This window comes from Dryobates pubescens, chromosome 1 (genome assembly GCF_014839835.1).
Source record: "Dryobates pubescens isolate bDryPub1 chromosome 1, bDryPub1.pri, whole genome shotgun sequence".
Classification (NCBI taxonomy): Eukaryota; Metazoa; Chordata; class Aves; order Piciformes; family Picidae; genus Dryobates; species Dryobates pubescens.
The window spans coordinates 41,569,275-41,582,741 of NC_071612.1; the positions used below are offsets into that span (position 1 = coordinate 41,569,275).

Genomic DNA, 13,467 nt, shown 5'->3' on the forward strand with positions numbered 1-13,467 from the left:
AAGAAGACTTCATGAATGCCTTCATTGGGATATTTTCTCAATGTACTCTACATACCAACAGTTTAATACACATACTTCACTGTTTTATCATACCTGTTTCCCTTTTCCCAGGACTGAAATTCCAGTTCATTCTTCTGACTACTGCTACTACAATATTCTACTTATTTGCTGCAGGGCTACAAATGTCTTTTTGCTTCACCCATTCCTAGCTCTACTGAATTACAGATAAAAGCTCTGTAGCAAAATTCTCTGTAGTCAGTGGGCTAGGACAGGGTATGGAAAGCTTAAAAAGACCATCAGAGCAAGGTTTGGATTTTTGCTTAGTTTTCTAGAAGGAAATGACTCTTTTTAGAAAGTCTCTCTGTAACATTGTGAAATGGGCCCAGCCAGATTTCCCTCTTCTGGTTCCATAAAACCTGCATGAGCTGTATCTATATGCTTCTATAGTTTTGAAAAATAAATGCTTTTATTGCTAAGCTTATCCAGTTCTCACATACCAGCTCTAATTTGTCTTCATGCAGAAAATATCAATAAAGGGTTTGAACAATTGTAACATACATAAATTCTTTGTGCTTCTTCCTCAAGACCAACTGCCTATGAAACTACACCAATATACATTGCTGTTACTGACTAGAGTTTATAGGACTGCTCTTGTGCTCTTTTTGGACACATCATTATGCTGCAGGAGCTTACAGCTTTGTACTAAGTGTGCAGTTCAAACTGACAGCTAGGAGAAGCTCCATATGGACAATTCAAATTATTACCATAAAAATGCTCAACATTCTAAGTAATCTTTACAACATACATCACAGAAGCTATGAAGATAGCAATTGTTCTGAGGTAGTTCCTATGGAGATGTTGCTACTGAAAAGCTTGATAATCAGAGCAGACAGGGTTAACCATGCTTTATATGAGACACTAGAAATGTGTATTATACTAGGACACTTTCTTTTTTGAAGTCCCTGCTGTTTTATTAAATATTTTGAAGTCCATGTTGTAAAGAAACCAGCAAATTTGCAAAGTCATTTTTCCTTCTTGTAAAATAAGTGCCCTGCTAACACAACAGAGACATCCCCTTTTCATATGAAGCACCTCCATTTTCATTTGTCATAGGACTCTTGTGACTTGCTAATACTTTTTCCAGCACATGAGTTATACCACTTACCAACTTGAAAATGGAGTCCATTTTGAACATTGTTTTATGAAGCCTCCACAGAGTTTCATGAACTCCACACACATCCTACTTAAGATTGGGTAGGATATTCTAAGACACAGATTTTCAGGTACTTTGTGTTCAATATAGTCATGTATTTCTTAATGGTTCGATGTGCTAACAATATTTCACTTTTGAACTTCATCTTTGTTCTGTTGTGCCCTGTCTCCAACTTTTCATCAGTCTCAGAAGATTCAGTGGGTTAATAGCTTCCAGAGAAGAATTTATCTCAATAGCATGTAGTCTTCCAGCAAGCTTAATACCATTCATTACTGAAAGACAACATTAGTTTGATGCTTAATCGTAGCTCTCAGGCAACCCTTTAAAAATAACACAATAAAAACATCAGCAAAACACCTCAAATAAAAAGAATTATAAAACATTTTACTCTTGTTTTAAATTTGACCCCACCACCAAAGATCCAGAAGAAAATGGACCAGCTGCTTGTGTCACTTGCAGTATCTATCCGCTTTCACTTTTGCTCTCCTGTAAGGAAAGAGCAATGAAATGATTTAGGTTAAGACCAAATACACCTGGGTGTTTTATCTGCCTCAAGACATTAAGAAAGCATTGAAAGCCATTCATCTTAAACTTCACTTCAAAGCACATACAGAAGCCTAACACCACTTTGGATTTGCGAATTAATTTTGTTTTCTTAAGGAGCTAGAACTGCAGTGTCCAAAGTTCACCTTGCTTTTCCCTTCCCATCATCATGAATGGCATTTTGTCCACTCTAAGGAAAGGAATTCATATTCAGTGTGATTTGAAACCAACACTCAACCGGTGAGGACCTAGGAGTGTTTCCACATCACTTGCAATTATCACAAAGTGTCCTCTGCATTCCACTCACTAAATTAAGGCAGATATTTATACTGTGTAGTGATACAAAATCTTTTAAAAATTCAAGACAATCTCTATATCCTCAGGTTGGGAAAGGAATGGGGTATAAAAATTACTCCCACTAAGTAACATGAAGGCTGATCTTAACAAATTCCATTTCTCTTCAAAACGCAGCCTTCTCCTCTCCAAAACATCCTTGTGTGCTGTAGGTACCGAAAAAGTTTAAAATTAGCTTTATTTTTGTGATTAGAAATATTCTTCCCTCATCTCCTCCATACTAAACAAATAGAAAAACCTATTTAAAGATTTCCCAAGGAGTTCATTTCTAGGTAAATCCAAACCTGCAAGCTTCAGTTAAAGTGAAAACCCGAAACAAAAAGAGCCAACCCCCAAACTGTGGCAGAACACTGACCTGAGAGAAAATGCTTAACACCCCACACCCCTGCAATCTAGCTTCTTTTTTTGTACCCCAGGTGTACCCTAATTCCACCTGCCAGTAATTTTTAAATCAGTACATTATTTCCTGTAATATGGTGTACCTGTCAAGAAGCATTTCGTGGAAAGTGCCTTCTTTCCTGGCTTTTCTGAGGGCTTTAGTATCTTCTTTGCTTATTTTAAGCTTCTTGTCTTGAAAACTTTGGAATTTCTTTCTGTAAGGGGGTGGTAAATGTAAAATGTTAAAAGTGTAACTTCTGTGAAATTTTGTTTCAATAGATATCAACTGTGTTAGGAATCTTCTCTTCCATTATGCTCTAGACAACTGGCCTAATGAAAGCCCAGCAAACTGTCACAGTATTGCACTAAATACTGCACAATATTGCACTAAAATTTCTGTGGGGGAAAACTAGTCAGGGCTTTTTTGGCAGTCTAAGTGCAAATGAGCCCTACATAATTAGTATGATGCAGCTGCAAGTTCTAAAGAGCTACTTTTTCAACTACAACTGTTAACAAAGTCAAGGCGAGAAAGTGTATTGGGTGTAGGTGGCAAGGTACTAGTAGTAAGGGAGCTGCAGGGGTGGGCTCTGTGAGGAAAGGCTAGGGGCTGCCCCATGATGGACACTGCTGGCTCCACAATGGACCCACCACAGGACACAACCAACTCCATCAGCAAAGCTGGTGGCACCTCTGTAAAACTGTGCTTAAGGTCAAAACGCCACACAGGCAGAGGAGAGGAAAAAAAAGTGCAAAATGTGAGTATGAATATCAAGGACAGAGAAGGATGGAGTAGAGGTGCTTCAGGCACTGGATATTCCCCTCCAGTTTGTGAAGGGAACCATGCCAGAGCAGAGCAAAAGTAGCAGAGAAAAGGAGTGCTAGAGCAACCACTATGTATTGACCCATATGCTGGTCCTGCTTGGGGAAGCAGGTAGAAGAGTCTGGAGTGAAGTTGAGTTTTGGAGACGGAGAAAGAAAGGTGTTGGTTTTGTCTTTGTTTCTCACATCTACTTCAAAGGGCAACAAATTAAGTTTTCCACACTGAGTCTATTTTGCCTGTGATGGTAACTGGTATGCAGTCTCCTTGTCTTTATCTCATGAGCTTCCTCATATTTTCTTCCCTTGTCCTGCTGAAGGGAAATAAGAGTGAAAGGCTGGGTGGGAGTCTGTCTCCCTCACCAACGGTAGCCCCAAAGAGAAGTGAAAGAAAGGTACTTGAACCTATTAACAGCTCTAAACTACGTACACGTAATTGATTTCACACTGTTTAACATTTCCTTTGTCTTCTTGTGGAACATCATCTTTCTTCTTAGCTTCTCTTTCAGCACAAGTACGAATCTAGGCATTGAGAGAAAAAAAGCAGCAAAACAACAACAAAATCAGTGAACATCTGTATTTTTAAGACAAGATGTTACAGTTTAAAAAACAATAACATACCCGTCATAACAGAATGAGTCACAATGACTTTAAGTTCACAACTCTCAAAATGGTTAATTAGCAACTGGAGACAACTCAATAAAAGCAAGAGATGCCTGAAGTATGGGAAATAGTAAGTGCAATCTCTAAAACCATTGCAAGACATACTTGCCTTAATCTCAAAGTAGCACTTAATTTTAGCAGGAGTAAAATGCCTTTTTCAGAAACTGACTTAAGAGTATTACTGCTCTAATAGACATCTGTCTCTTTGCAGGCACATATTTTCCAGGTCCGGATGAAGTCAAGATAGTCTTCTTTGCATTCCCTTACTTCAAAGGTCTTCCTGTCTGCATCGTTCTGGTAAGTCCTTCTCTGTCCCTGCTTCAGGCATAATTTATCAGTCTGAATAGATTGGTATAGAAGAATCTGAAATATCACATGCACTTACTCCACAGAGTCTTGCCCTTCTATAGTGGTAAAATATCTTCTATCTCTACAGAAAGTACCTCAGTTTATAAGCCTTGGAGCTCATTTATCTTTCATGTGGCCAAATCAGTTGACAGTTTATAGAACACTAATATAAACTGTATTGACAGTTAATTGTAGCATACAGACACCTGGTTGTTTGAATACCCCTGCCAATCCTGCATTCATTGTAGAAGGTATAGATTACCTTTATCATTTCTTCTTCCCCTGCAGTTTTGCTTTTGGCTTCTATGTCTCCCTCTTCATTGCATCTAATAAAACGGCTATTTGCAGCTAATAATGCCATTTTCTTCTGCAAAAATAATATCAGATACTGTTAGTAAAAAGAGGTTATATATAATCCTTGATTCATAACATTTATCCTCTACAATCCATCAGAAACTTATGTACGTGCCTTTTATTCTTGTATACGTGGACACTTCAATAGTTAGCCAGCAGGCTTGCCTACTTCTTCATTCTTAAGATTCTGCTGCTAAAATACAGTAACTTACAGTCTTTTAAGAATTTCCATTTATAGTCAATGCATTGCAGTTGGGAAAACACCAGATTAGAAGTTACAATATGGGAGAAACAGCAAAAGGCTTTTACTGCCTAAAAAACATCAATACAGATGAATTAAAAATTCAAAGGCTAGGAACATCAAATAAACCATTCCAAACAGCTTACATCTTGGAAGACAGGTTCCCATTGCTCTCTTGATCCTATTGCATCTGAACGTCCAATAACAAGTCCATCTGAATTTATACCAAGGTATTTGCCATAACCAGATTTCAGAGCGATCCTCAAAGAGGAAATGCAGGAAAACAATAAAGAACATTTTTAGTTCAAGCAACTGACAATATCCCACACATCACAAACACATCATTTGAAGACAGTGCGTTTCAAAAGAATATTAAATTTGCTGACGACACCAAGCTAGGGGCAGGAGTTGATCTGCTGGAGAGTAGAGAGGCTCTGCAGAGGGACCTCGACAGGCTGGACAGATGGGCAGAGTCCAAGGGCATGAGATTGAACACATCCAATTGCCGGGTTCTGCACATTGGCCACAGCAACCCCATGCAGAGCTACAGGTTGGGGTCAGAGTAGCTGGAGAGTGGCCAGGTAAAGAGGGACCTGGGGGTGCTGGTCGATGGTAGACTGAACATGAGCCTGCAGTGTGCCCAGGCAGCCAAGAGGGCCAATGGCATCCTGGCCTGCATCAGGAACAGTGTGGCCAGCAGGAGCAGGGAGGTCATTCTGCCCCTGTACACTGCACTGGTTAGGCCACACCTTGAGTACTGTGTCCAGTTCTGCGCCCCTCAGTTTAGGAAGGAGGTTGACTTGCTGGAGCGTGTCCAGAGAAGAGCAACGAAGCTGGTGAGAGGTTTGGAACACAAGCCCTATAAGGAGAGGCTGAGGGAGCTGGGGTTGCTTAGTCTGGAGAAGAGGAGACTCAGGGGTGACCTTATTACTCTCTACAACTACTTAAAGAGAGGTTGTAGCCAGGCGGATGTTGGGCTCTTCTCCCAGGCAGCCAGCACCAGAACAAGAGGACACAGTCTCAGGCTGCACCAGGGGAGGTTTAGGTTGGATGTTAGGAAGAAGTTCTATACAGAGGGAGTGATTGCCCATTGGAATGGGCTGCCAGGGGAGGTGGTGAAGTCACCATCATTGAAGGCGTTCAGGAGGAGACTTGATGGGATGCTTGGTGCCGTGGGTTAGTTGTTTAGGTGGTGTTGGATTGGTTGATGGGTTGGACGCGATGATCTTGAAGGTCTCTTCCAACCTGGTTTATTCTATGTATTCTATGTATGTATTCTAACACATATTCACACCAGCAACAAAGACAAGAAGAATCAAAACCAGTAACACTGTTATTACCTTGTATCAGACAACTTCACTGCTGTGAACTGTTCAGGAGGACTGGGGCCTTCGTCATCTGAAGAATAAGTTTTCCACTGGTTAGGTATGAGGTATTAAACACACAATAGTTCAGCTTGTTAACACTGCAATTTCAAACCAGCTGAAGAATTAAATAATGGTTACTGCAGAAGTGTGGAACAGGGGAGACCTTATTGCTCTCTACAACTACCTGAAGGGAGGCTGTAGACAGGTGAGGGCCAGTCTTTTCTCCCAGGCAACCAGCACCAGAACAAGAGGACACAGTCTCAAGCTGAGTCAGGGGAGGTTTAGGCTGGATGTTAGGAAGAAATTCATCATAGAGAGAGTGATTGGCCTTTGGAATGGGCTGCCTGGGGAGTTGCCATCACTGGAGGTGTTTAGAAGGAGATTGGATAGGGTGCTTGGTGCCATGGTTTAGTTGATTAGATAGTGTTGGATGAGAGGTTGGACACGATGATCTTGAAGGTCTCTTCCAACCTGGTTTATTCTATTCTATTAAAATTCCTTTTTGAATATTCACTCTTAAAAAAGCAATCCCAAAATGCAGGTTAACGTTCATATTTATGTTCATATACTTAAAGTGTTTAAAACAAGACAAAACTAAAAATAAGGAAATCCTTCTGTGAAGAAACAAACACCTGAAAATGTTTTGTAATTTTTCAGGTGGCTTTGAAAACCTTGCAAAGTTATTTTTTCATTAGAAAACACATTATGGTTCAGGTATGGTAACACAACTCTATATACTAAAAGATACTAGCCTCTCCATCCCTCAAAACCTAAATGAGATACTATTGCCATTATTGCTTTGATCTCATCCTGGAGGTGAAACACACTGTCAGGGTTCTGGAACAGGCCTTTGCTGACTGATGGATCTCAAATTCAACGTCAGGATAAGCTAATTATCCCACCACATCAGCAGCCCACTTGTGCAGCAACAAGACAAGATGAGGATGCTGTAATAAACCTTGAAACTCATTTGCCTCAAATTTCACTCCTCAACTGACACCATAAAGATTTCATAGGATTTGATGACAAGCAGCATAATTTTTATTCAGTAAGTGGCATGGTTTTTAACAGGTGGTCATCTCTAATGATGTTCAATTTATTGCACACATAAACCAGCAAGGAACTACATAAGTGAAACTGATTGGCAGTCATTAGGTTTAAGTCATCTGCATGCCACAGCTGGATTATTGCATTACTTGTAATAAACTGCTTTCAGCTGTAAAACTGCTTGTCTGTAAGTGAAGCTACTTTTGTATCTTTCATTACTAAAAGTACTTATTTTCAAATTTCCTAAAACAAACCTTTATGTGGTGCTCCAAGTGTAAATAAGCCATTGTCCAGGGCATGGATGTAAGCTCCTTTGTCCATTTCTATAGCTATAGTTCCTGTAATTTCACCGAAGTTACTGACAGCCCACCAGTTTCCTAAAATACAAAAGCATGACAGTAGGAGTAATTATAACTGCTGTTACAGTAGTTCAAGAGATGATATGATATTTGTGCCTTCTCCAAGAAATTCTGAATGTGCAATTGCTACTGCTATCTCCAGATCTTTGTGCCTTATAGTTCAGAGCCAATATAATTCAGCAGCAACACTGAACCAAAGTTCTGCTGTTCTATCCACCCTACTATCCCTAGTTACAGGCTCCTGTGCTTCATCCCTTCTTTGTGTTAGTCCATAAAGCAAGTTGATCCATTCAGCTGATGCAACCAAGATACACCTTGCAAAGAAAGTACAGGGTCTTTTGCCTCTGGGCCAGCCTCGTGCAGTTTTGGAGTCATATCCAATTATTAGATTCTCCAACATAAACAGAAACTATCTTGCTGTGAAATCACTTCATGTGAGCTGCAATCCTTAAGAGTTCAAACCAATCTGTGTTTGAGCATTTGAGCCCCACAGCATTCTGCCAAAGTTAAAGGTAGCCCTATCCACATGCACGAATTAGAATTATGACTTCTCAATTATTTAAACAATTTTCTCCTGGTATCTTGCCTTACAAATATTTTCTACTTGAGTAAGATAATGACTATTTTTAATTAATCTGGATACAACGTCTCTTTTCCATACTGTAAATTTGGCAAGTGAATCTGCCTTGAGCACAAATAATCTTCCCTGATTTTTAAACAGTATATGGAGTCGTCTTGTTCTATGCAGTCAGTGCTCACAGATCCATCCATGAGTTTTCCAAGTATCTCCCATTTTTTGTCTAAACACTGTAAAACACATCTAACATTCTTCTAGACACAACAGCCCAGTTTCCTACATATCATAGTTTAACACGGGAGCAAGGATGATTATCCTTGCACTCCTTTAGCTTATCTCTATACACATGCAACAGAAAAGAGTATTTATCCTGTAACATGCGCTGTGCTACAGCATACATTTCCCATGACTCCAGTTATTTTTTAGCTGGTTTTGTTTGTGAAATGAACTGTGATCCATTGAGGCTGTAACAGTGCGGAAGAGCAAGTCTGCCAAGTTACTGTTCGTGACCACACAATCTGTGATCCTTTTATTTTATGAAAAAAGGAAGAAATAAAGTTGATGTTAGTATCTTCAGTTTCAAGTAACAGTAACAAATTTATAAGGTGAATTCATGAAAGCAAGCAAGTATATCAAATTTAAAGCAGACAAACTAATGAACTCTCTTCCTTTTGAAGAGATAGAAGGCTTGACTGAACTAAAGAATCCAATAAAAGTAACTTGTGGCAGAGCAGTTACAGAAAGGTTTAGCACCAGACTTGGCAGAGTAAGATAGTAGTTGTGACTCGATGATCTTAAAGGTCTTTTCCAACCAAAACGATTCTAAGATTCTAATAAAGCCGCTCACCAACAATGTCAAGTTGCTCTGCCGCATCCTCCTCCCGTTTCCTTTTCTTCTCCTTGTGCTTTTTCTTGCTGCAAATGAAAGTTCAAAGTAAGAACGTGTCTGCCCCTTCCACAGCGAGCTCTATCACATGGCATCGCTCCCAAGACCTATACAAGCAGGTCACGGACACCGTCCGAGAGCAAGACGATGAAAACCCGAAAGCTCCCGCTCTGACCGGCGTGTCCAGGCGTACCGCAGCCGGACGGACGGCCTGACCCGACTCCTTCGGGGAAGCCCACCCGGGGTTCTCAGCTCCAGGCACCACCCAGCTAGCGGCACGGCGACCGAAGCAGGAAGGCCGAGGTGGTGGCGACGGCGAACAGCCCGCTCCTCACCTTTTCTCTTTCGCCCCTTTAAGGACGAGCTTGGTGGACTTAACGCAGGAATACTCCGCCATCTTGGGCTACCACAAACACAGAACAACACATCCGGCTACACCCCGCCGAACGGACGGAAGCCCCGGAGCGACAAACATCGCCCAGCCGCGTTCCGCTGTTTGCTGAGCATGCGCCCGCTGCTCGCGTGGGGGGCGCGTGGGGCAGGCGGCGGCTCCCGCGCTGTGGGCGGGCAGAGAGGCGGGAGGCGCTGCGCGGCGCTCCTGCTCGCGCGTTGCGGGCCTAGAGACAGCATTTGGTGAGAAAAAATAAAACGAGGAAAGTTTAAAGTTATGTTTTAGAGCATGTGCCCTTGCACCCTCCTCTTCTAAGCCTCTCAACCTGTTCCAGTATTTCACCAACCTCATTTTAAAGAATTTCCTCCTATGTCCAACCTAAATCAGCCCTGCTCTGGTTTCAAGCCATTGCCCCTCGACCTATCACTACAAGCCTTTCTAAACAGTCCTTCCCCGGCCTTCCTGTAGGTCCCTTTCAGACAGTAAAATGTAAGGTCTTGCTGGAGCCTTACCTTCTCCAGGCTGGACAGCTCCACGACTCTCAGCCTGCCTTCGCTGGAGACTTGCTCCAGCCTTCTGGCCACCTTTGTGGCCCTCCTCTAGACCCATTCCAATAGGTCGATGTCTCTCTTGTGCTGGGGGTCCCAGGGCTGAACACAGTACTTCAGGTGGGGGTCTCACCAGAGCAGAGTGGCAGAATCACTTCTCTGGATCTGCTGGCCAGGAATATATTATCAGGTCAAATGAAAGATGCTATCAAAGAATGCTATCAAATCTTGTCATACATGTATGCATGCAGACATGCTTGCATTGGATTGCTTCCATTTGGTTTCTGATTTAATTACCTATCAATGCTTGCAAATTCTCAGCACCTCAAAGGTATCTTCTACAAGTAACAGGGGTCTTGTACGTAGCTATGGCAGAGGCCTTTACAATCACTGAGATCATGGCCAAGTGATAAAACTGTTCATGTGTAATACCTCTGGAGTTTGTGGATGATTGCAGGTGTTTTCCACAGATACTTTGACTAGACACAAGACTGTGCCACTTTGCACCACAACGCTTCCAATTTCTGTCTACATGTCTAACATGATTAATCTTACCTGTGAAGCTGGAGTGGTTACACTTGCCATGTAAAATGGAAGCAACAGTAATGGACTTTGAGGAATTTTTTGCAAGACCCCCATTTTGGAGGTAGGGGGGGAAAGTGGTTGGAAGGAGGCATGGGCTTGTAAGCAAAAATGATACTTGAATGGAGCATGTAAATTCAGGATACGTTTTTTGTTTTTCTGGTGTGCTGCTTTCCTGCCAGTGTTGCAGTTTGTCAGTGAAAGACAGTAATTTCCTTGACCAGTGTTTGGGAAGTGAATAGCGGTGTGTTGCTGTATTAGACAATATGTGGCTTTATCGATTTATTGACGTATCAGTCATAGGGACTTGCATCTTGCTATTAGTTCTTCCAGTAAAAGCTGAGAAAATAGGCAGTACAGAAAGCTGCAGGCAGTGACTCTTGCTGACCACTTGAGGGAGCTCCAGTCAGGGAAATACTCTGCTAGCAAAGTCTTGTCTCTAGTTAGGTTGTGAAGGTTCGGCACATCTTACTGTATGCGAAGGACCAGGGAGGATCCAGATTTCCAATTACAAGATCACGATACCGAGACAGATGTCTAGCAATCCATCCATTGATTCACCCTCAGGTATCTACCTGTTTTCAGATTATTGCCTGACTTCTAGAAACCTTTTGATACTTAGAATTTTACAGCCAGTAATAGAAAGATTGTTCTTTAGCTTGCTTCCTTGTTTTTGGTGGTAAATACAAAGTCTGTTCCCTTTTGAAATATTTTTATCAACGTATTCCTATTTTGTTCTACATTCTCATATCTCTGGCCCTCTGGAAATTAGTTCAAGTTAATCTCAGCACCAAGCAAATTCGGTAAATATAGTTGTAGTTGAGTCTTATTTTATCATTAAATACTTTTTTTTTCTTTTTTTTTTTTTTTGCTGGTTCTAAACAGATGTGCCTATAAAGCAGAAATTTTACTGAAGGGGATATGGAAAAAGAGAGAGCAATTATGTTGGAATTAAAAGAAAGCACAGAGGAAATGAGTGAAGCAAGAAGAATGTCTGTCATCATGCTGATCACTCAGCTTCACCCTTGCATGTTAAGTTATCTTCCAGTGGATTTTTATTTTGATTTCTTTTTAGGCTTTGATGCTAAGGAGAGCAAATCTACCTGCACTCTTTATTGTTGTCTTAACTCTAACTTTAGAACTTTATTTGTGATAGATCTTAATGTGACTTTTGGGAAAATTCAGGCTGTTTATTAATGGTTTATAATGGCCTTACTGCAAGAAAAGCTAGAGATCTTTGCTCATATTTGCTGCTGAAGGTGAGAGATTTTGCAGCAGCTTCTCATCACCAGATGTGAGATAAATCTCTCAGTAGATTTATGGGGTTTGGAAGATGTATCCATCCCATTGTATTTCCTGTTTTGAAGTGTAGTATGCAACTGTTAAAAGAAAAACCTCTGGCTGTTGTTTTTCAAGTAAGATGCTTTGGACAATTTTGTTGCAGGGGGATGCTGAAGGTGGGAGGAGGAAATCCTGGGAGGACAGCATAGAACTGCCTTAGCGGGAGAGCTTCAAGCTGTCTGCTGTGGGTTTGGTATTGCACAGATGGGGACTTTGTCATCAGGTTTTTATCTGCTCACTCATTCTTACTTTCCACGTCTAGAAAGGTGTCTGTGAACAAACAAGGAAGCCCTGTGATGAAGGAAGCAAGACAGAAGATGAGGAAAAGGGCTCTGGCATTCCTGTAATCGCAACTGAATTTGCATCTAACCATATCTGTTTCCTTCATGATGGAAACATCATCCTGTATCTGGGGTCCTGATTAATTTTGTCATTGTACTCTTATAGCTGGCTAACAAAGTTGTTGACTCTGTAGTTAGGTTGTGTGCTTTCCCCTTTGGAATGGATTCGTAATATGATGCACAGCACCTTCAGTAATGTTCTCCATGTGGTGAGGGGAGAGATCTCTGCTCTTGCAGTTTCGTGCCTCTGACAATCCAGTTGGTGAGAAATGTTTGGCACTACTCTGCTCTTGTAGAGCTTGGTATTTTGCCCAGGGAAAAAGTTCTTCATTCAGAAAGTCACCTGTGTCCTTCTGTCCTACCATAAGGTTTGTTTCAGGTTTTCTATTTTTTTTTTATCATAACAAAGACTTGAATGCCCTGATATTTATGAAAGAGACCCTTTGCCACTTGGAAATGCTTTGGCCAGGGTCCCTCTTATTTCTTCTTAGTGTCACACTTTCCTAGAACTCTGTCTAGTTTTATTTTAGTAAAGACTTCCTTGATTAAAAAATAGCCCTGGGAATATGTCTTGAAATGTGTCTCATTTCTGTAATTATCTGCTTGAATTCTTAACCATTTTCTTGCTGGAAATGAGGCCAGTCATGTGCATATAGTTCAGAGACAAGAACCCTGCTGCTGTGCATGCATGAATTGCTCTCCTCCAAGGGCCATTTCTTGGCACATGGCTGCCCGAGGGAAGAGATTAATGTGCACCTTCCAGGAAAGGAAAATTCATTCAACTGGTTTCAAGTTAGCAAAAATGTAACACCTTACCAACTGCAATGTAAGGATTTCAGTGGTTCATACTGAGCATAATGTTGATGGGCATGGAGATTTTGTGGGATAAGGTAATCTCAAGCAAATGACTGACTAGAAAAGCGTGGAGCCTTGTCAATTTCTTGTTAAACAAACTCCAAGGGCATTTTGTGCTTTCCTTCTCACTTCTGTAGTTTTTCCACTTGAAACACAGGGGTAGCAATAGTCTTGTTCCTCAAAAAAGTCAATGTTCAGCTACCTAAAAGGCAGTTGTTCATATAAGGCACAAATTTATGATTACCTTAATCACACTTATATAT

General features: G+C 41.1%; 1 protein-coding gene across 1 annotated transcript; it reads right to left on the bottom strand.

The window, feature by feature from the left end:
• Positions 1 to 1,662: 1,662 nt before the first annotated feature.
• FRG1 (FSHD region gene 1) lies at positions 1,663 to 9,589 on the bottom strand. Its single transcript, XM_054174418.1, has 9 exons — positions 9,482 to 9,589; positions 9,108 to 9,175; positions 7,579 to 7,701; positions 6,251 to 6,308; positions 5,057 to 5,171; positions 4,578 to 4,682; positions 3,735 to 3,826; positions 2,569 to 2,703; positions 1,663 to 1,699 (listed from the first exon to the last, which is right to left on the bottom strand). The coding sequence occupies exons 1-9, from the start codon at positions 9,541 to 9,543 to the stop codon at positions 1,663 to 1,665; spliced, it is 795 nt and encodes a 264-aa protein (XP_054030393.1). The 5' UTR covers positions 9,544 to 9,589.
• Positions 9,590 to 13,467: the final 3,878 nt, after the last annotated feature.